This window comes from Petaurus breviceps, unplaced genomic scaffold (genome assembly GCF_028583685.1).
Source record: "Petaurus breviceps papuanus isolate PSGF00001 unplaced genomic scaffold, PetGlider_PUasm1.0 90879, whole genome shotgun sequence".
Taxonomy (NCBI): domain Eukaryota; kingdom Metazoa; phylum Chordata; class Mammalia; order Diprotodontia; family Petauridae; genus Petaurus; species Petaurus breviceps.
Genome location: NW_027187368.1, coordinates 14,028,588 through 14,051,662, shown reverse-complemented (window position 1 = coordinate 14,051,662; position 23,075 = coordinate 14,028,588). Strand labels below are relative to the sequence as shown.

General features: G+C 46.6%; 2 protein-coding genes across 3 annotated transcripts in view; one reads left to right on the top strand and one right to left on the bottom strand.

The window, feature by feature from the left end:
• Positions 1-5,991, bottom strand: part of TTLL9 (tubulin tyrosine ligase like 9) — a 42,095-nt gene extending 36,104 nt beyond the window's left edge. The window contains exons 1-3 of the mRNA XM_069073911.1: positions 4,926-5,991; positions 1,843-1,886; positions 778-870 (exon numbers count right to left, since the gene is read on the bottom strand). Coding sequence (XP_068930012.1) covers positions 778-870; positions 1,843-1,886; positions 4,926-5,081 — 293 coding nt within the window. The 5' untranslated portion in view covers positions 5,082-5,991. The remainder of the gene's footprint in view (positions 1-777; positions 871-1,842; positions 1,887-4,925) is intronic.
• A 137-nt stretch (positions 5,992-6,128) lies between these two features.
• Positions 6,129-22,636, top strand: DUSP15 (dual specificity phosphatase 15). 2 transcript variants are annotated; one of them, XM_069073915.1, is made up of 8 exons: positions 6,129-6,613; positions 8,221-8,254; positions 11,555-11,637; positions 12,746-12,790; positions 13,041-13,090; positions 16,945-17,019; positions 18,435-18,606; positions 19,867-22,636. In XM_069073915.1, the coding sequence occupies exons 1-8, from the start codon at positions 6,593-6,595 to the stop codon at positions 20,110-20,112; spliced, it is 726 nt and encodes a 241-aa protein (XP_068930016.1). In that variant the 5' UTR covers positions 6,129-6,592; the 3' UTR covers positions 20,113-22,636. The 2 variants fall into 2 exon arrangements, with proteins under 2 accessions (XP_068930016.1, XP_068930017.1); XM_069073916.1 differs by lacking the exon at positions 12,746-12,790 and having other exon boundaries at positions 19,867-22,635.
• Positions 22,637-23,075: the final 439 nt, after the last annotated feature.

Here is a 23,075-nt window from a genome sequence, read left to right as displayed (position 1 = left end):
TTACTCTCTGATTACTGAGAGGGCAGGGTCTGAGGCCCAGAGAAGGCCTACCTGTAGGTCAAGGGCAGTAGAGAAAGACCCCTCTGGACAAGGAATCAAGGGAACTGGATTTAGGTCTTGACTTTTCCTGGATTCAAACACAGATCCTCTCACTCCAAGTCCAGTTCACTATCTACTTCAGAACATTACATTAGAACAGATGATGGAGGGTCAACTGGAAAAGGAAACCTTGACCCCCATTCCTCAACTATAAGAGAGAAAATAAGAAAAGAAAAATATTCTAGAATTCAATGAAAAGGTCTCACAAATGAATGAGTTCTCAGATGAGTGAGTACCCAGAACTAAATTCAAAGGAGTTAGTTCCACAGGGTACAAAGAAGCAACTTGGAGAGTCCCTACTGACTCCCTATGGTAGGGCTAAGATTTCCTGTCACAATTCCCTTTTGGCTTGGAGAGGGGCAGCAGAAATAGGGGTTGGTAGGGAAGTAGGCTCCTGGCTTTTTCCTTTCTACTCTCTATAGGAAAACCACTGGTGACACAGAAAAGAGGTTATAACATCTCTAGGCTCTTCAACCCTGAGCAGTTCATCCACTAAACTGGGGGCTGAGACAAAAAGACCCTTAAGCATAGTGTGTTTCCAGCAGATTGCTTTCTTCATGGTGACTCCCAACATGTGAATGGTCAAGAGCTACCCCCTCCTTTCCTTAACCAAGGGAAAAATGGGAACCCAAAGGATAGCAGGGTGCACTCAGAGCAGAGAGGTAAGGGAAGTCTTACTCCTTCACTTCCACCCATCCAGGTCTTCGTCGGAGGACATCCGTAAGAGTATTCATGACTGTGCACTTGAATCGGATACATACTTTCTGGTCCCTAAGAGACAGACCCACATCAAAAATTTCAGAAAGTCAATGGCTTTCCAAGGGAAAGTCTGGGGAAGCAGAAGAAGGATATGAAAAGAAGGTTCTAAGTCTCTTTGCTGGGCCTCTCCTTCCTTCCCTTGCCTCCCACCACAGCCTTTCCAACCTTTCTTCCAACTCCCTTGGCTAGCTTCAGAATTTGGAATCCCAAGACCAGGGTCTTAGGATCCTGCAATTTTTAAAAGTTAGGAGTGAACAACAACTAGACTCAATGTGGGGAGTGGGAGGAGCATGAAGAAAGAAGATAAGGGAAGAGATTTTAGTGTTGCCAGTCAAATAAAATACACAATAAAGTTTATCTCACACACACTTAAGAATCCCAGGCTGTCAGGGCTAAAAGGGAACTTCTATGCCATCCAGCCCAATCCCTTCATTTTGCATATGGGGGAAAAATGAGGCCCTACTCAGGGAAATAGAAGGTATTATAGATCACAAAATTATAGCTAGAAATTCCCTTCAAGGTCATCTGATTATCTGACCCCTAAATTTTACAAATGAGGAATCTGAGGCCCAGAGAGATTAAGCCACTTGCCTAGTCACAGAGATAATAATAAGGGCACAGTCAGGATCTGAACCCAGCCCTCTCACTCCACAGCCAATGTTCTTTCCACAACTGCTCAGCTGGAATGACTTTGGAACAATTACAAAATCAAACATTATTCTGCGCTTCTAGTCACCCAGTTCTCTAGCCAGGCTGAATACATCAGGGTGAACAACTCTGAGCCTCACCTTCTCATTTATAAAATAAGGGCCACAAAGCCCCTGCCAACTCTCCCAGAGGTTGTGGGGAGGATCAAGTGAGATGACAGAAATGGGACTGCTTTAGAAATGGGTGAAACCAGGTGTTATAGAATTGCTTCTGGCCTTGGAACTTGACAACCAAAGTCCTTTGCTTCTTGCCTTCCTCCAAAGCCAGGCCACTCACCGCTCTTTCGCCTTTGGTGCACCATGGCTCTTAGCGTACTGATTCTGGAATTTAAAAAAAGGAGGCAGGAGATCAACAACAATTCCACCAGACAGGAGTACAAGGCAGCAGGAGGACCCTTTCCTTACAGGTGTACAGCAGGGCAGCAAAGAGCCCCACATATCCTACCAAATATTAAACTGTTACCAGATACAGGGAAAGAGGACTCATGAGGCTGGTCTCTGTCTCTGCAGAGATGTGGGATGATTTTGTTCTTGGATCATAAATCATCACCTAGTCACAAAACCTGGGACAAGTCCCTTCCTCTCTCTGTGCCTTAGTTTCTCCCTCTTTAAAATGGAGAAGTTACAGAAGCCCCAGGGTTAGACTGAACCAAACCAACGAATTAATAAGCATTGATTATCTCCTGAGTGCCAGGTACTGTGGATATGAAAACAAAACAGGACCCCCCCCCCGCCCATCATCAAGGAGCTTACATTCTGTCAGTGAAACAACATGTACACAAATAAGGAGAGTATATACAAAATAAAATACAAAGTAATTGGGGCAGGTGTGGTGGGGGTGGGGGGAGGGCTTAGAAACAGAGGGGATCAGGAAAAGCCTTCAGTAGGAGGTGGCTCTTCACCTAAACTTTAAAAGAAGTTAGCAGCGGGGCAGCCAGGTGGCTCAGCGAGTAAGAGCACCAGCTCCAGTGTCGGGATGACCTGGGGATCAAATCCGGGCTCAGATACCTAGCACCACACCCAGAAATAACTGGCCGTGTAACCTTGAGCAATTTACTTAACCCCGATTGCTTAAAAAAGAAAAAAAAAAAAAGGAAGTTAGCAGGGCAGCTAGGTGGCGAAGTGAGTAGAGTCCTGGCCTCAGAGTCAGGAGAACCTGAGTTTGGATCCAGTCCCAGACACTTAACACATACACACAAAAAAACTAGCCGTGTGACCTTGGGCAAGTTACTTAACTCCAATTGCCCTCCAAAAAGCAAAACAAAAAAAAAAAAAGGAAGTTAGGAATTATACTAACTAGAAGTGAGAAATAAATGCTTTCCAGATGAGGGCAAAGGCACTGAGAGGGAGAGGGAATAGCCAAGACTTCCAGTTTGGGTATAAACACAGATAATGCATAGTGCTGGTAGGCTGAAGCCAGAGTGAGGAGCTGTGTTTTAACCTGGAGACAACAGGGAGCCACAGGAGCTTTCTCAATGCACAGAGAATGGGACAGACCTGTCCTTCTAGAATAACACCTCGGGAGCTATGTAGGGAATCTCATGGAGAAGAGAATGATTTGAGGCCTGGAGGAGGAGAAAGGGTGGAGGTGATGTGAATGGATAAGGTCATGGGCTCAAAAGATACAGCAGGGACTGACAGGACTTGGCAAACTGTTCATGAGAAACAAGAGTGAAGGGTAGAGGCTGGCTCTTCAGTGACCAGAAGGACTATGGATATCATCATTAGAAACAGGGGAGGTAGGAAGAAGGTTTTGGGGAAAAAGGTAATGAGTTCTATTTTGGATGTGGTGATGTGGGTCTGGGGCTAAGGAGAGACTAAGGCTGTTTATGTCATCTTCATACCCATGATCATTGAATCCATGGAAGGAGGTAAGATTAAGAGAGGAGATGTAGAAAAAGAGAATTCAGGACAGGGCCTCAGGGGATTATATATGTATGCACGTATACATGTGTGTATGTATATATGCATACGTGTATATGTATAGGTATACACACATATGTAGAATGAGTTTATATATTATATCTGTATATGCATGTATATATGTATATACACACATACATATGTGTGTGTATAGACATAGACATAAACACCCAGTTTTAGGGGGTGGGCTATGTATAAGGATCCAGCAAAGGAAACTGAAAAGTTGTGGCCAGAGAGATCCAAAAACATTTTAACTATGTGTGAAAAAACTCCCAATTTGACAAAAACTATTTTTGTTCTGTAAAACTTGGACCCAGTCAAAAGGCCACACCCAAGGACCTAGATAGCCACATGTCTCAAGGCTGTAGGTTTCCCACCCCTGGTCCAAAGGGTGAAGATCCTAGTTCACCCAAATTAAGATGCCATGGTTTAAACTGGCAAGAAGGGGAAGGGCCATCCTTAACCCTGCTCCCTCTCTTTTATCCCTCCAGCTCAAATGGGCCTGGATAGGGTATTGGTTTGAGCCATGGTACCCTTGGAGCTGCATTGCAGGTGGGGTGGTACAAGAAAGCCAGCCTGAAATGGAATCCCTGAAGCCAGGGTGCCTAAGACTGGAGCCCATGGTGGGTTTTGGACTTGAAAGTGGGACTGTGTACTAAAGGAACTGGGTAAATTGCCCAGTTCTAGTAATATCACTAATAATAAAGAAAAGTGCAAATTAATTATTGTGATGTAAAAACAAAAGGCATGAATGAAATGCCTTTTTTTTTTTTAAAGAACAGATTAAAAAATTAAGTGAAAGAATTAGACTAAACAAATCTTTAGGTCTTCTTCCAGGTCTGACACTTAAGTCTACGTTGCAAGACCTTGGGCCTGGGCTTTTGGACAGCCCATGAACTGAAACGCGACCAATCAAGGGAGACAGGAGAGGAGGTAAGTTCAAGGGCGATCCTGTAAGCCCCTCCCACCCCGCGAGGAGGTGGAGCTGACAACCTCTTTAGCCCTTAACCCCCATCTCTCCACGTGGCCTAGAACCCTGACTACACAGGCCGCATCCAAGGAACGTCTTAGACTTGGCAGCAAAGGGAAAAGACGGGAAAAAGGTTCCTAGAAAGTGATGGAATCCTGGGAGTAAAAGTAACAGCATAAGTTCCTCCCCCTTTCGGTGAAGGACACTCCCACAACCACTAGAAGAGAACGTGTTTCTCTCCCGCGGCCCAGGACAGCCTTAGCGGCCCAATGCATGCCGGGATCTGTAGTCTCTTGCCCTACGTTTCCCTTCCCTCACCAGGGCATTCAAAAACATGCGCAATTCAGGAGGAGTTCTCTCCTCTGTCCCCTACCCACGACCGATGCTGGCGTTTGTGGTCCTTTGGCAGCTTCGTCTTCCTCCTGGGGGAGGATGGCAGCGCTGCTGCTGGCTCGGCCTTTTCTTACCTTCGGTTTGGACATTGCATTGCCTCCTGGATTTCTGGGGTAATCCCCCGCCTGCCTTAAAACGACCACTGAATGCCTCTCCCTCCGGTGCGTCGCGTTGCCGAAGCAACGCTTTGGCCCGCTTCCTCCCTCCTCCCACCTCTCTGCCCCGTCCATCAGGGACTGAACTTGAACGCGATAGGCGGAGCCAAGGGCAGGGGCGGGGCAGACGCCCTATCGCAGTGCGCACCCCGGAGACTTTCCGGCGCTCTCCACGTGTTTGTACGCGGTGCTTTCCTGCCCACTGCTGAGCAGCCATAGCTTGTTGAGCACTTCGCTTTATCTGGTGACGAAATTTATTTTCTGTAGGGTACGAGACTGGTTAATTAAGGAGACCAAGAGAGGGAAAGCGATCTACCCAAAGGCACACAGCAAGTGAGTGGCAGAGGCGGGATTCATTGCCTCCTAGGTCCTGGAAACCTCTCGCAAGGCTCCTTCCGCTTTATCTGAGCGCAGTATAACCATGTATGGATCCTTGTGTTTAACCATCCTGATGATCCCCGCCTGAGGATGATGTAACTTCCAGCTGCCCCTCTTTTCTGGTGTGTGTTTGTGCGTGTCTGTGTGTATCTCCGTCACTCAGCCTCCACACAAGAGCCCAGGGGGTGGGTCCTCTGCGGAGGTGTCACTGTCTGTCCTGAAAAACACAACTCAGAGAACATTTATTAAGCAACTACCGTGTGTGAGGCATTGTGCTGTGGACGCTGGTTATATCAAGTGAAACATTCCTGGGCTGTCTGCACCCATAAATAGACTATGAGCAGAATAGGGATTTCCTCTTCAACTAAAGAGTGCCCTTGTTTAAAAGTCAAGAGACCCGGGTTCTAATTGAGTTTCTATTCCCAACTGAATGTGTGCCTTTGAATAAATTACCTCACTTTAGTGGGCCTTATTGTCCCCATCTGTAAAATGGTCCCTTCCAGCTCCGACATTCTCTGAGTCTGAAACTTAAGACAAATATCTTCTCATTCTATTCCTCTCCACCTCACTTAACATCCCCTTTCTCTCACCCAAGGTATGGAGAGGCTGTGTATCTTCAACCAAGCACAGCAATGTCAGGGATCCCGCCCCAGAATCAGTCCCTGGAAATAACTCTTTCTCCCCCCCCCCTCCCCCGCCCCCCCACCCAACACGTCTTCCCACAGATCCATGCATGGTGCCTGCTTGTGACAGTCCTACCAGGGTTTGCCCTCCCCCCAAAGGTGCTCCCGTCCCCTGGGCATGGCCAGTGGGGCCCAAGCGAGAGGCAGCCTCCCACTGCAAGGTTGAAACAATCTCTCCTTGTCCCTAGTGGGGGTACAAAAGACAGCCCTTGGGGGTAAGGGACACTGAGGCTTTTGTTCATTTAGCTTAGCCTGGCCTCCAGTCAGCAGCCCAGCAGCCTGCACATGATTAGGGAATAGGTGGAGCCTTCCGGCTCTGCCATTGTCTCCCAGCCCTAGGCTGCCGGGGCCAGCTCAGGGAGAAGTAGCACCTTTGAAAGCTGGTTGGATCATCGGAGCTGGACTAGGAGAAAGAGCCCCGCGCCTGCGCCTGGATCTGACCCCCCCCAGGCAACCAGGGGCCCTGTCGGGCTGGAGCCTGATTGGGAGCTGGAGGCAGGGGCAGCCGGCTGGCCCACAAGGACCATGGGGAATGGCATGAACAAGGTAAGGACTCAATGGGAATAGAGGGTGGGTTGAGCCTCAGTGCAAGACCCCCCAACTAGCTAATCCCACCATCCCTCAGCCCCAAAAGGAATTTCTTCTGAGACCGAATTGACTCAAATCTGTTGAACCCACTGCGGAAGGGACTGGCTCTGTATATATTCTGCCTCTCTCCTTCCCTCCCATTTCAATTCTGTCCTTTATCTCTGCCATTCCATCTCATCCTCACTGTGTACCACCTCCCCTTTTGGGCTATCTACCTGTCTCTGTCTCTCTCTCCCTTCTTTCCTCCATCTCTGGGTCCCTCTGTACATTTCTGTCTTTATCCTATTGTTACCTTCTCCCTCCCTCTCTGCATCTCAGAGTCTCTGCCTTTCTGCCTTTCCTATTCTCCCTCCCTCTCCATTGCTCAAGGCCTTTTCAATACTTATTTCTCTATATTCTTTTTATTCCTCATCATCCCTTTCTGTCCTTCTGTCCCCATCTCTTTCTGTATGTGCTTCCTTGCATCCTCTGTATTTTTGTTTTTGTCTTATCTGTATCTCTCTGTTTCTCATCTGTTTCTCTGTCTCCAAATTCCTCTTGCAAGTGTCTGTCCCTTTTCCATCTCTCTCTGTATCATCTGTTTCTCTGTCTCCAAATTTCTCTTGCAAGTGTCTGTCCCTTTTCCAGCTCTGTCTCTCTATGTACTTCTCCCTTTGTCCTCAGTCCTTCTTTCCATTTCTGAGTCAGCCTTTCTATTTTTCTCAATGACTTTATGTCTATATTTCTGTCTCTGTTCTCTTCCTGAAGATCTGAACCTGTGCCTGTCTCTACCTGATTTTCAGAGATCTTTCTAACTCAGGGCCAGGACTTTAGTGTTTCTTGAGTGTAGCATATCTCTGATCAGTATCCTGGGTCCTGAACTCCCTGTCCCCAAACTTCCCCTAGAACCACAGTATCCTATTAACTCAGGGAAGATCATAAAGATAGTTACCCAGGCTAACTGTGCTGAACTCAGCTCTGACCATCAGGATTCTTGGATTCTCCTCCCTGATCTGGGCCAGCCCCTCAGTCCCTGGGTGCAGATTGGGTCATTCAGAAAGAAAAAAAGGGTGGGTCAGATGTGGGAGAGTTGTCATGGGGACATTTACAGGAATGGGGATGGGGCGTAGGGGTCAGGAAGATGGAGAGAAGCTGTGTATCTTCAGCCAGGCTCAAGTCATGCCTTAGGGAATGTTTAGAGACCAGGCTGTTTCTGATATCAGTATTGGTGTAATTAATGGAAAGAGGATTTGATGGCAGAGGGAACAGGGTTTGCATCCCAATTCTGCGCCTTACTACCCTATCAGACCTTAGATGAATCACTTCCACTCTTTAGGTCTCAGTTTCCTTACCTGCAAAGTTGAGGGTATTTGGATCATGTGATCTCTAGCTCTAAACTCTATGATCCTGTAATAAATAAACCAGCAGCATCGAGGGTTTGAGAAGCATGGGCAGCAAGGCCAGAAGACCTCTCTTTCATTCCAATTCATGTGGGCAGCCTAGTGGTTGGGTGAGGGGAGAAGGTACCACCTCTGCAACCCCACTATGGCCCAAATCTGACCTTCCTCCTTTCCGTGCTCCTACAGGTTCTTCCTGGACTCTATCTGGGCAACTTCATTGGTAAGCAGTGCCTGCCCCCAGGCCCCCAGGATCCAAATACTGCTCAGCCCGACCCCAGCCCTGCCATCCACCATACAGGCCTATACCCAGCACCTGGATAGGCAAAACATTCCAAACATCTCATTGCTCTCCAGGGCTAGTAGGGAGAGTCTGCAACTAAGAGGCCTGGATTTACACCCAAAGTCCTTGGCCACCAGCTTTATGCTTCAGTTTCTTTCAGTGGAGCACAAGTTCCTCTGCCTCCGAGAATGGCCATAGCTCTGAAATTCACCCAGAGGCTTTAGTGGTAGCTTCAGTTCAGAAAGAACTGAGGAGAATAACTGAAGGATAATTAAGATTGGGCAGCTCTTCCCCTTGACTAAGGATACATTTTCTTATACAAAGAGAACCAAAAGACCTGGATTCTAATCCTGATTGAGCCACTGTTTGACTCAGTGTGTCACCTTGGGTAAGACATTTCCCCTCACTAGACCTGTTTTCCTATCTATTAAATGAGGGTCAGTGGTGTATAATGGGAAAAGTACTGCATTTGGAGTCAGAGAACCTGGGTTTGAATCCCAGTTCTACCATTTAGTTCTTGTGCAACGTTGGACAAGTTGCAATCTTTCTGGGCCTCAGTTTCCTCCTTTGTAAAATGGGGGGTGGGGGGTGGGGAAGGAAGGTAAACTTGATGATGTCCAGTGTGACTTCTATCGCTGACGTTCCATGTTTTCAACATCCTCAGTACAGACTGCTCAAGGTAGGGAGGAAGAAAGAAGACACTAGAGGGAAGGAATAAAGAGCAGGTCCCCAAGAGCAAGGCCATTAGTCAGACCTCTGTACCAGCTAGTCCAGGAAGGCATCCTGCACACCCATTGCCCTAGGGGCTAGAAAGACAACTTGTTTAGTTGGTCTTCTTCCTGGTGATGGAGGTGGTCTGGAAGGTCTCGCCCCGGAGCCAGAGCCCCAGGACTCTGCCTGGAGGCACTATGGTTTCAGGAATGGGAGAACCCGGTCTGCTTCTGCTGTTAATTGACTGCCTGACCTTGGGCAAGTCTCTGCCTTTCCTTGGGAGAATAAAATAAGGTAACAGATGGGATCCAGTTTTAAAAACCTAAAGTGCTTGAGAGGAAAGGGAGGAAAGGGATCATGTTACTGCAACTGACTTGGCCTGCTGATGCTGCTGCTAACCTGTCCTACTCTGGACCTAGTCCAGGATGTGTCCAGAGCCTGACCTAGGGGTGGACAAAGGAGGCAGCCACCGGGAACACAATGCCCAGGGGAGCACCATGGGCCACCTCTTTTTTTAAACCTACTGCATAACCTCTTGCAATCACTTCAAGAAGTATAATAATACTTACAAGACCTCCCTTTATCACAAGGTTGTTGAAGGGTCATACTGCATAAGTCTTAAAACACTATAGAGATATGAATTATTACTGTTATCAGTGGGCAAGAGACAGTCCTATTCTTCAGGGCAGAGACCAATGTTGACCAGTGCCCATGTTACAGTGAGAAAGGGCAGTGTGGTATAGGAGAAACAATACAGCACCTGGGGCCGGGAAATCAAAGTTTATATCCTGTCTGGGCCAGCTGTTCCCAGTCCAGGCCCTTTCCCTGGCTTCTGGCAGCTCAGAGGGCTTGTGCCCTGTCCCAGGCTGCTAAGTTTATCCGAATGCTGCACCCAGCACACACCTGGCTCCTTCAAGAGACAATGGGCTGTTCTAGTATTGAACTATGAAACTTCCCACCCTCCTCCTACCACCTTTCAGAAGCGCTCGCTTGCGCACACGCGCATACACACACACACACTCACACACACATACTTGCACTCACAAACCCACATATAATCACACACCCCAGGAAATGGAATTAATTTTCAGTGCTTACTGATGGGGAAGAGGGAGGGGTCCCTTGTGTGGGTGAGGCAAGGCAGACTTTTAAAAAAATGTTTTATTGATGCCTTTTTTCTTTCCATTACAATTATTCCTGGAAGCTTCTCTCCATCTTCATTGTTATGAAAAAAAAAACAATTAAGCAAAAACACCCAGCAAATTGACAGCATCTGACTGGTGCCTACAACATAGTAGGAGAGACTTTTTGAACTTTTGACCATAAATTGCATATCCTTTGCAACCACCTACAGGCCATGCCCATTCTTCTTCCTCCACCATGAATTGCTTTCTCCTGGTCGATGGAATTTAGGAAATCCATCCCCTCTCTTTCCATTCCTTCCCCTCAGGCACCCCACTTTTGCCCTGAACTCCACCATCCCCCTTCTTATGACTTCTCAATCTTTTCCCAATGCCTTCCCTTTATCCTAACCCACCCTACCCCTCAACTCCAAAGGCCTAGCTAGCACCCATCCCCTTCCCTTTTGCCTTTTCCTAAGTCCCTGTTCCTTCTCTGGAAGGCTCAGCTGCCCTAAAATAGCTTCCCACTGTAGAACCATGAGGAAAGTCATCTCGGAGAACACAGAACATTAGAGCTAATAAGGACCTTGGAATACCAGATAGAGATTGTCAAAGCTAGAAGAAACCAAAGAACTCAGAATGGAAGAGCTAAAAAGGACTTTTAGATTCAAGACTATCAAAGTGGGAAGGGACTTTATTGACCATCTAGAACCAGGCATTTGTCAGTGGATAGAGATTTTTAGAGGTCCATGAGCTTGATTGGGGGAAAATTATTTATAAATATAAATATAAAAAATTTATTTTTTGTTAAACTTTGGTTTCCTTTGAAATCCTATATTTAAAAGCATTCTTCTGAGAAGGGGTCCATAGGTTCCACCAGACTGCCCAAGGGGCCCATAATACAAAAAAAGGCTAAGAAGCCCTGCTCTGGACCAGCTTCCTTGATTTGCCAAAGGGGAGGCTAGTTGGCTAAAGGCACATAGGAAGGTCTGGCAGAACAAGGCCTGGCATCTGTTCTTCCTGACTCCAAATTCAGTGCTTTTTCTACTGCTGCCTCTGGGTGCCTGAAATTCCACATTAGCTTCCTCCTTCCTTTTTTGAGGTAAAGGATTGACATTCTTGGTTAAAATGCAAATGTGTTCCAGGGAAAAGTGACCCTTAAAACCGCAGTCAACTTTTAACACCTTAGCAAGAATTAGTTTATCTAAAGCCTAGTAGACACAGCCCTGGACTGATAGCCAAGAGCTATGCTGGCCCCAGGTTTGACCTGTAGTGGAGAGAGGAGAGAGGAGAAAGGGGAGGGAGGGGTGCAAGGGAATGGGAGGGGGGGCTCTCAGCCTGCTCAGCCAGGCTCTAAGGGCTATAAATAAATCCACCAGATCAGCACTGACTTTTTCCTCCTCCTCAGATGCCAAAGACCCAGACCAGCTGAGCAGGAATAAAATCACACACATCATCTCCATCCACGAGTCTCCCCAACCTTTGCTGCAGGTATTGGCATTGCTCCCCTTAGAGCTCCACAACCCCAGGAACATGTCCTCTAGCCAGTGCCCTGCCCGAGAATGGCCAGAGTGGCCCCAAGCCTAGGATTATTCTCAGTGCAAGGGTGAAGGGAGCCTGTTGTTGCCCTACTGAGAAGGACTTCATGGAGTTTCTGGGGGGATGGCAGTGGGGGGCAGGCTAAATCCTAGGATGGGAAATTGGTTGCAGAAGCTTAGAATGGGAATCAGGAGACATGGGTTCTAGCCCCAGACTTGAATTATTTGGGTTGGGGTAGAGTCAGGAGGGGAAGTCCATAATCTAAGATTTTATCAGTGAGGGGAATTTCCAGTGTGGGAATTCCATCCACCGTCTATACAAAAAGGCTAAAGAACTTGACTGTGGTCACACAGCTATCCATCAGAGACTAGACTTGCATCCTAACTTGTCCCATCACTATTCACCTTGAGACTGAATAAGTCAATGCTTTTCTCTAAATCTTAGTTTCTTTTCTGTAAAACAAGGGGGTTAGGAGTAAATGATCTCTAAGGTATCTGCTAAATCTAACATTCTATGTTTTTAAGTCCCCTTACACTTCTGAAACTCTGTGTCCTATGTTCTAAGCTCCCTTTTAGACTCTAATATCTTTGGTTCTGAGGTCCCTTCTAGCCGACATTCAGCATTCTATGTTCTAAGGTCCATTCCAGGTCTGGCATTCTGGCTTCAACTCCTCCATCTATAAATGGAAAGAAATGAACTAGTTGGCCTCTTGGGTCCTTAGAACTATAAGAAGCGATTGCTTTATTGATGTAGTCTGTTTCCAACAGATCCCTGCCCCCCATAAAAGCAAGGACTGGAGGTGGCCACAAAAGGCAGTGCTACCTAGGACACAGCTGGGTTTTTTTAGGCAAAAGGACATGTTTTAATATGACTTCTTATAAATGTGCATATTTTTAATGCCAGAAAGTCCTGTTGTCAGGGCACAGGGAGATTTATTTTGAGATAAATCAAGTCACCTTTGTTACTTTCAGTGCCAAAGACTTTGAGGCCCACAAGAAGCCATACCTTTCCTACCTTTGTCTGGTCATTAACTCCCATGTCTTTCCTTTTGTCCTCACAGTTGTATCCTACACAGAACTCAGGACTGGAAGTCAAGAGATCTCAGGTTTAAGCCCTTGCTCTGTAACTAATTCACTGTGTGACTTCCCCCTCTCTGGGGCTCAGTTCCATTGACTCATAGAATATCAAAGCTGAGAATCAGAGACCATCCAGTCTTAGGGTTTGCAAAACTAAGGCCTAGAGAGGGGAAATGAATTGGACCCAGAAATGAACGTGGGACTGGGCATTGGGGCTGGGAAGCAAAAAGCTGATCCTTTGCCATTTTCTGGCTTCCTGAACTTATATTCTTCTTTTAGGACATCACTTATCTTCGGATCCCAGTGCCTGACACCCCTGAAGTCCCTATGTAAGTATTATACTAAGGCTGTTATTGTAGGCAGGAGCAGGGGGCTTGGAGAGGAAGGTTAGTTAGGACCCTCCACTACAGAGCAGTCTATTTGGATCAGGTACTGATACCCAGTGTGAAATGTCATGGAGCACTAAAGAGTAACCCCAAACATTTTAGAAGGCATGGGAATGATTGAATAATTTATTCAATAAATTATATTTCATCATCAGATTTTTAGAGCTGGAAAATGTCACTTAAACTAATTTCATTTTATTTATTTTTTAAGTTTTATTGATTCTTTTTGCTTTTACATTACATTTATTTCCTAATATCACACGCAGACCCTCCCAATAAACTTTCCTTTGTAGCATAAAGAAGAGTTGTTGTATGGGTGGCTAGGTGGCACAGTGAATAGAGCACTGGCCCTGGAGGACCTGAGTTCAAATCTGGCCTCAAACACTTAACGCAAAAAACTAGCCATGTGACCTTGGGCAAGTCACTTAACCCCAATTGCCTCTCCAAAAAGCAAAAAAAAAAAGTCATTGTTCAGTTGCTTTTCAGTCCTATCCAATTCTTTGTGACCTCATTTGGGGTTTTCTTGGCAAAGAGACTAGAATGGTTTGCCATCTTCTTCTCCAGATCATTTTAAAGACGAGAAAACTGAGGCAAACAGTGTGAAGTGTCTTGCCCAAGGGTCACACAGCTAGTAAGTGTCTGAGGCCAGATTTGATCTCAGTGAGTCTTCCTGACCCCTACAAAGAAGAGTGCAGTTCAGTAGAACCAGCCAACACAGAAACCTTGATTGACAGCATACACACTATTCCACACCTCTTTAAACAGAGGAGTGAGGTTCATCTCATCTTTTCTCTGTGGCGAAGCTCAGTCATTACAGTTGTACACGGTTCAGTTTTATTTTCAGTCTTTTCCATTTCCTTTGTATTCGTTGTGGATATTGTTTTCTTGGTTTTTCTTTTCCATGTTTCTCTGAATTCTTCATAGTCATTGTTTCCTGTGGTATACTAATGTTCTATTATATGTGTATTGACCATTCTGGGCTACCTTCAAAGAGAATTATTACTACTCTCAGGTTCAGAGGTATAATCTGTGCCCACACTTCTAAAACTATATCATAGGCCCCCATCAGTGAGCTTATCTTCAAAAATTAGCCAACAGACACAAATAAAAGCAAAGGCATTGATTAAAATGGAATAGTAAGGACAGTAACTATAAGACATTTCCCCACCCCACCCCAATAAGCCTGGGATACATTTTCCTGAAAATACACACAAGAGTCTTTGGAAGAAATGAGCATAAACTTATAAATACACTGGTAGTGAGATACAGAAAGGTAATATATGTGACCAAGGGGACTGCTACCTCTGGCATTATTGCCCTCATATCCTTTCTTTTTCTTATGGAATCCTGATGCTGTTCCCCTTCAGGTTGGTCATTCACCTGGGTACCCAGGATTCACCTTGCTCAGAAACTCAGCTCTTGCTTGCCAAGGCTAGTTCTCACCTCTGTTTGTAGTCTGCTACCTTTGCTGTAGCTGCGAGCACTCAAAGATTCTTCCTGCCTCAAGTTTTTCTACCTGATTCTCTCTCTGTCTATGTCTGTCTGGACAGTGTGTGGTTATGCTCCCCACCAGGAATGGTATCTCGTCTTCAGAGAGAGAGTAGTTCTGTGGCCGCAGCCTGTGTGGTGTAGGAGGGAATCTTCTTCCATCTACACCTGTTTCTGGCCTTTTATTGCACAACTCTTTTTTTTTTTTAAAGCAACTGGGGTTAAGTAACTTGCTCAAGGTTACACAGCCAGTTATTTCTTGGTGTGGTGCTAAGTGTCTGACCCGAGATTTGATCTCCAGGTCATCCCGACACTGGAGCCGGTGCTCTTACTCGCTGTGCTACCTGGCCGCCCCTATTGCACAACTCTTTGAACTGAGAAAGTCACTCCATTTCCAAGCATGTGGTTGACAGGAAGTCAGGTGTAGAAAAGAGAAAAATCTCTTTTTCCCCACTAAGAAGTTCCCTCTCCGGGGCTAGATTCTTCCTCAGCTGCTGGCCTGGGATGCCTGCAGAGCTAGCAAGCTAATTTTTTAAGAGCTAACCAGGGCAAAGCCCAGTATTTTCCCAGGAAGTGGTAGGGCTCTCCTTTCAATTAAATTGAATCAGAGAATCTCTCCTTCCAATACTTCTTAGAGGGATGACAAGGCATAGACATATCTTTATACTTAGTTTTTCCCATTACATCTTAAGCTAGACAGTGGGACAGATTTGTATACCATAGTTCTTTTTAGTTGATCTTCAATCAGTGGACACCTACTTTGTTTCCAGTTTTTTGCTACCACAAAAAGTGCTGCCAAAACCCTGCGTCCTAATCTCAACTGTACCACTAACTTTGTGTAACATCTCTTCTCCATATTTCTTCCTGTGTAAAATGGGGAAGTTGTAATAAATCAGGCATTCTTAATGTTTTGGGTACCATGGAGCCCTTAGTCAGGCTGATGAAACCTAGGGACCCTGATTATGAATAGTATTTTAAAATTCATAAAATAAAATGCATAGGATCATAAAGGAAATCAGTTATATTGTAATCGAATTGTCAAAATGTATATATTTTTTTAAAAAGTTCACAGATACCTGGGTGAAGGAGCCCTGCCCTAGACGATTCCTATAATGTCTTCTAGGTCAAACATGCTATGTCTTCATAATCATAATTTATATTTCCATTGTGACTTAATGTTTGCAGAGAACTTTCCCCACCAAGATAAAAATGACTTGCTTATATAACTAGTAAGTGTTAGAGCCAAGGCTTGAACTTGAAAAACCTAACTTAGTCCAGCTGTCTTTCCACTCCAGTCTATGAAGGTTCCTTCCAAATCCAATGTTCTGTTTTCTGTATCCTAAGGTCCCTTTCAGCTCTGATATTTTGTGCTCATAGGATCATAGATTTCACAGATAGAGCAGACGTTAAAGGAACATCTAGTTTCATTTTATAGATAGGGAAATTGAGTTTAAGTGACTTTCCCAAGGTCACACAGGTAATATGTCAGAGGTAGGATTCAAACCCAGGTCCTATAGTTCTAGCTGCAGCACTTTTTAATTAAAAAAAAATTATTGATCTCTTTTGTTTCTATATCACTTTTATTTCCAAATTTATCCCTTCTGTGGGGAAGCTTTCTGGCACAGTGAACAGAATACCAGCCCTGGAGTCAGGAGGACCTCAGTTCAAATCTCATATCTGGCCTCAGTCACTTACTAGCTATGTGACCCTGGGCAAGTCACTTAACCCCAATTTCCTCCAAACAAGCACAGCAAATATATCCCTTCTTCCCCTTTAAAGAGAGTTATCCTAACGAATCATCCCATCAGCTGAGTGTGACAAGGTAGGCAATGTGCAGTGCCCTCTGCAAAGAGAGGAAGAAGGGAACTGCATTTTCCTATCTCCTGGGGGACTAAGCTTGGTCACTGTCATTACCCAGAATTCAGTCTCAGGGCTGCTTCTTGTTAATTCCACTTATTATAATTCCACCCGGCTGTAGTCACTGTGTGTATTTCCCTGGTGTGGCCGGTACTCTTTCCACTGAGCCATGGTCCATCCCTTCCAGGGCTCTTCCCTGTTCTCACATCTTACATTCTAAGGTCCCTTATAGCTCCAGCAATGTTTGATTTGTCTTACCTGAGGATCTCAAGGCACCTTATCCAGTGATGCCTTAGAGGAAGAAAAAGGGTGTGTGGCAAACCCAGACCCACAATAGAGAAGCAGCCGGACCAGAGCCTCCCGGGCAGGTCAAGGCACACTGGAGCAGTGAACTCAGGAGCTCCACCTCCCTCTGCCTGTTAGGCTTTCACCAATGTCTCTTTCTCCCCTAGTAAGAAGCACTTCAAAGAATGCATCAATTTTATTCACTACTGTCGCCTCAGCGGAGGGACCTGCCTCGTGCACTGGTGAGCCACCCACTAACCCAGAAGCCACTGCCTGGGACTCCCCCTCTTTGGACTGCAGGATGAGGGTCCTAGGAAAGGGAGGGACCAGAGTTCCAAGTGGGATTTTTAGCTCAATAAGATGTGCCTCCACTTCCCCTGCTCCATTCCCTGCTCCTTGTTCAGAAAACATTTTCCAAAAGGATCTGTGGAATTCCATTCTTCCTGACTCATCCCTTTGGGGACAGTAGAACAGTATGGAAACACCACTGGGCTGGAAATTAGGAGGACCCCAGGCGCAACTCCTAGGTCCACTACTGATTCATTATGACCTTGGGAAGTCACTTTTCCTTTCCAATGCCTGGCTCCCTCGGCTGTGAAATGAAAGATACAAAGCTTCTTCCTGGAAAAGTCCTCTGTTAAAACCCCAATTTTCTTTACTGAGAGTAACATCATGAATATATCTAAGGAGGGATTCATCCATCCCTTAGACTTCCAGCCAGGCAGTTACCCCTGCCACCACCCAGGGGCTCCCCACTTGGAAGTTTTATTGGAGGATGGGGAGGAGGGGGAGGGTCCTGCCAGGAGAGAGTCAGGCTGCTTGAGGGAGCATGGTTAGCGAGAGAGCTGAGAGTCATGCAAGGTGCCTTTAAGGAGGAGAGAAATACTGTAAATATAGGCCAGAAACACAGAAAAGAAATGTTCCCAACTTCACCACTGGACTGAGCTCTAGCCCTGCCCTACCTCTAATTCCTCTTACCCCAACTGTGGGCCCTAGGGAGCTGACAGAGTGGCTGTGCTGAGCACCAGCGGCGATGGGGCCCAGAGATCTGCCCTAATGGGGCAGTCACCAAATTACACAGTCATAGAACGTCAGAACTGGAAAGGGGCTTACTTAGCACAGAGGACATAGAAAGTCAGAGCTGGAAGGGATCTGTGTAGATCTGGTCAAACTTCTCCCATCTTAGATGGGAAAACAGACTCAGAGGAAGGGGAAGTGGCTCGTGGTCACACAGAACTCAGATTTCATGACTTCCGTTCCTGTGTCCTTTCCACTAAGCCACAGTTCTGGATGAGGGGCCCACGGCCCAGGGAGAAAGAGCAACTCAGCTTCTTCAGCTCCTGGGAATAAGGAGAAATCCCCAGGCTGAAGTCCAGCCAGAAAGACTTCCGGTCGTATGGAGAGGGCAGGCTAGAATGCCATAGAGGAGAAGCAGAGAACAGAAGAGAATGGATTCCCTGGGCTTTGTGATAATGAGTTCTGTCGTTTTTGAGCTGCAGAGCCCCGTGTCCCTGCTACATGATGCCAGGCTCACCGACCCCTCCCCTCCCTGCCTTCAGTTGCCATTAGGGGATCAGGCAAGGAGAGGAGCCACAGTGGGGGTGGGCCTAGTTGCCCAGGCTGCAATGCCAGTAACAAAAATGTTGGGCATCCTCAGCTTTGCGGGCATCTCCCGAAGTGCCACCATTGTGACAGCCTACGTAATGACGGTGACAGGACTGGGCTGGAGAGAGGTTCTGGAAGCAGTAAAAGCAGTCCGCCCCATCGCCAATCCCAACCCAGGCTTCAAGCAGCAGCTAGAGGAATATGGCTGGGGCAGCGCCCGGAAGGTAATGGGAGAGGCTGTGTGGCCCAGCTACAGGGGTGGGAGGAGAGGAAGCTGCCCTCCTGAGAGCAGCTTGGATAGGGAAAGGGAGGGAGGTTCCAAGCATCAGGCACCAATTTGAGGCCTCCAGGGAGTGGGGAAGGTAGCAGGGGAAGAAAATAAGCATTTATAGCATCTGCTGTGTGCCAGGAACTAGGCTAAGTGCTTTCACAAATATTCTCTCATTTGATAACAATCTACCAACTTCATAACTTGAGCAAATCAAATCCAGTCATTAATCTTATCCTTTTTGGCCCTCCTAAGCCCCCTACCCATTGTGCTATCCTGGAGTACAAAAGTCAGGGGCTGTCCTCATAGGAGAGGGGCCACAAGCCTCCCTGTGCCTCAGCAAATGAAGTGCTATGTGGCCTGGTGTATCTACGAGGCTGAGTTCAGACAGGCCCCCTCTCACCCAGGAGACTGGTGAGAAACCTCCTGCCTTACTTGCTATAGGGCCAGAGGTCTGCTAAGAGATGCTTCTGGGCTTGGGCCCATCAGGTGCTCCCATCCCTGCCCTAGTCAGAATGTCTTCGGGGCCGCTAGGTGGCGCAGTGAGTAAAGCACTGGCCCCGGAGTCGGGAGGACCAGAGTTCGGTTCTGGCCTGAGACACTTAACACCCACACAAAAATACTAGCCGTGTAACCTTGGGCAAGTTACTTAATGCCAATTGCCCTCCAAAAGGCAAAAAAAAAAAAAAAGAATGTCTTCCAAGGGAGGGGAAGAGGGCAACACTCGATGTGAAGCCCATCAGGAATAGCTTCTCCTCTAACCATAACTTCCAGACATTTCCCATAGTACCTTGGCCTAATGTGGGCTATGCCACTGTCAGAGGGGAAAATTGTCCCTCTCAGGTGTGGGGGACACCCTGCCCCATGAGTCCTTTCTAAGAGCAAAAGGAGCATCGAGGGCTTGAGCCACAAGTCCATGGCCTCTGGAAGAGAATTTAGAGGTGCTCTTATCTTACAGCTTGTCTCTCCCTCTTTAACATTGCTTCCCTGACCCCAAGCTTCAGCTTAATGGCTAAGCCTCCTGGGTGAGACTACCCTGACCTTCGCAGATGAGACTAGACATGAATTCAGGGTTGGGGGAGGAAGGACTGGGCTGTCTTGATTTTGTCCCTCTGTTTTTGATTTCTCAAATTCTTTCCCCATCTCCCATTGACACTCTTCTCTAACCCTCCCTTCCCCCCACTCCACCCCCACCTTCCACCCTCCGGGCCCACAGCTGCGAAGGCAACTAGAGGAGAAGTATGGAGAAAGCCCATTCAATGATGAAGAGGAGATCCGGGCCTTGCTACCCCTGTGCAAACGCTGCCGGGAGGCATCCCCATCGGGCAGTGCTGAGGGTACCCTGCAGAGACTGGTGCCCCGAGCCCCTCGAGAGGTCCGGAGGCCTCTCCCTCTTCTTGCCCGAGTCAAGCAGACGTTCTCCTGCATCCCCAGGTGTCTGTCCAGGAAAGGGGGAAAGTGATGGCTCTAAATCACGTCCAGGCCCTTATTTACAAAGCTGAGTTTGGTGGGAGTCAGGCTTAGGACCCGAGAGCGTCAAGACAGAGACCTGGAAGGATGGACAAGACCAGGCTACAGCAGAGACACTCAGCTGGGAGCAGCCTGTGGTTTGGGCTAGTGCAGATACCCTTGCCTGCCCCGAAGAACGGATCATTCCTGGGCTTCAACTGGCTATGCCTGTTCCTGCTGATGGTTTCTCCTTCCCACCTATTTGTGTCTCTCCCCTGTCTCTTGTCTCCCTCCTGTCTCCACGTCTCTGTTGGTTGCCTCTGGCCCCTAAGTACCATAGGGTCCAAAGGAAGGTCCTAGTCTCCCTCATCCCATAAAAGATGGTTCCAGATCCGAGCTTCTGGGCCATGTCACCTGATTCCCTGGGTCCCACACGTCTGGGTCTGGTGTCTGTGAGTCTGTCTCCTGTCTGCGTCTGTCTCTGTGTCTGGTCTGATGAGGCCCTGCTGCAGTAACTGGTGCCTTAGCTTCTGGGGAGACCCAGTCTGCCTGGATTGACTGAGCCCCTGCCTTACTGAGGAAAGGAGCTGCTAGGATTTGGAGCTGGATAAGACCTTGGAGATAACATCCAGTCCCGCCTTTTCATTTTACAGACGCCCAGAGAAGCAAAGAGAGTTGTCCGAGGTAGTAAGTGACAGAGGTTAAGTCTAATGCAGCTCCTGACTCCAGATTCAGAGCTCAGAGGCAGCATCCCTGGGGGAAAGTGGACCAGGATGGCTTTGGTCTATGGGCCCAGGAGAACCAAGGAAAATGAGCAGAGCTAGAGAGACTGAGAATGGGGGGTGCAAGGAGATGATAAGATTAAAAACAGACTGAGAATGTACCGGCAGCCAACGAAGAGCTTTCTCTTAGTGTATAGGTATTGTTATCCCCATTTTACAGATGAGAAAATAGTCTGAGAGAGTTTAAGTGGTTCACATATAAATAGTTGAATGTCAGAAGTGAGATTTGAACACTGGCCTTACCTGACTGCAAGTCTGGCACTCTTACCACTATACTACACTGCCTCATTTCACAGAAGGGGAAACTGAGGCCAGAAAAAGGAAGGGACTTACCCAAAGTTAGAACCAGAGCCAAATTAAAACCTTTTTCTGACTTCAAATTTAGAGCCCTGAGAGACTGCTAGGAACACCAGTCTGGTCTGCCACCTTTTTAATCACCACCTCAGGTGGAGACTGGGATCCTCAAGGAAAGAAAAGGCAATGTATAAACAAATTAGATCTTTTGGGGAGAGCATTTCCCACAACCAAGACTGAGCTAGCAACTAGTGGGCCCCAGATCATGCCTCAGAGTCACCCAGGATTCCCAAACACCACTCAAAACACTGAAACCAGTCCAGTCCCTGAGAGTGAGCCCCAAATACCCTCACAGCTCTCATTCCCCTGAGCAGTCACCCTCCCTGAACCTCATCCTTAGTCACATCCTTTCACCCACTCAAAAACTTTATCATTTCACCAAACTCTTTAATTTATTTTTATTTTTAAAAAAAGTTAGTTGATGCTTTTTGACATCACAGTCATTTTGGGATGTCCTTCATTCCTTCCTACCTTGCCGTCATTAAATGTGCTCTCTCTTATGAAAAGAAAAACAGTTTAACAAACCAAACCAGTTCAATGACCTTGTCTGGCAGTGTATGCAACATTCTTCCTTGATTGTCCCTTGTATCTCTACAAGAAAGAGGGAGGTGCTTCCTCATCTAGTCTCGGGGCCAAGATTGGTCATTACAATTACATAGAATTGGACTTCATTTTAATGGATTTTTTTGTTTGTTTACATGGGTATAGTCATTGTATATATTATTTTCCTGTTCTTTCTGCATCAATTCATACAAGTCATCCTATGTTCTCTGAATTCCTAATTTTGGTTATTTCTTACCATGAAATAATATCTGTTACATTACACACATGTACCACAATTTGTTTATCCCTTCCCCAGTGGGCACACATTTATTTTTAGTTTGGTTTTTTTATACTACAAAAAATGCTGCTTAAAATTTTCTGGCATACATGGGGCCTTTCTTTCTGGAACTCAGAGTATATGCCAAGTAATGGAATGTCTGGGTCAAAGGGTATGAAGAATTTAGGGACTTTTCTCACATTATTGTAAATCATTTTCCATAATGGTTGGACCAATGCACAATTCCATCAGTAGTATATTAATGTGCCTGACCTCCCACAGTTCCTCCAACATTGACCCTTTCTGTCTTTTGTCATCTTTGGCAATTTCCTTGGTGTGGGATAAAATCTCAGAGTTGTTTTGGTTTACATTTCTCTTATTGGTGAGTTGGAGTGATCTTTTGTATGGTTTTTATTAATTTGAAATTCTTTTGAGAACTTTATATCCTTTGACCAACTGTCTATTGGAAAATGGCTCTTTGGATGCCTTTAGTTAGCTACTGTTACCCTCACTGAATCCCCCAGCCCTCAAGGAGCCCATGTTCTTCTCACAGAGCTTCCATTACTCTAAGCCCCATTCCCCCTTTAAGCCTTATCTCCCTTCTCAAACCCCAGTGAGTCCTCACCCTCCTGCTAAGCTCACATTCCCCCTCACTGAGCCTTTCATCCTCCATCACAGAATCTCAGCATCTCAGAGGTCATATAGTCCAGCCCTTACCTGAACAAGAATCTCCTCTGCCCAACAGGTTGTCATTCAGGCTTTGACTGAAGACTTTCACTGGGTAGAGAGGAAATCCACAACTTCCTGAAGGCCCCATTCCACTTTTGGATAGCTCTAATTGTTAGGATTTTTTTTTCTTATATCCCCTGAACCTCCCCTCCCTCTCACTAAGCTTCCCATCTTTTTTCTCATCCCCTAAGTCCCTCTCCCCAATCCATTCACTTAGTCTCCATCTCCGCCCTCAGGCCCTGTTTTCTTCCCTGAGTTCCTTATGCCCTCAATGAGTCATCTGTGTTCTTC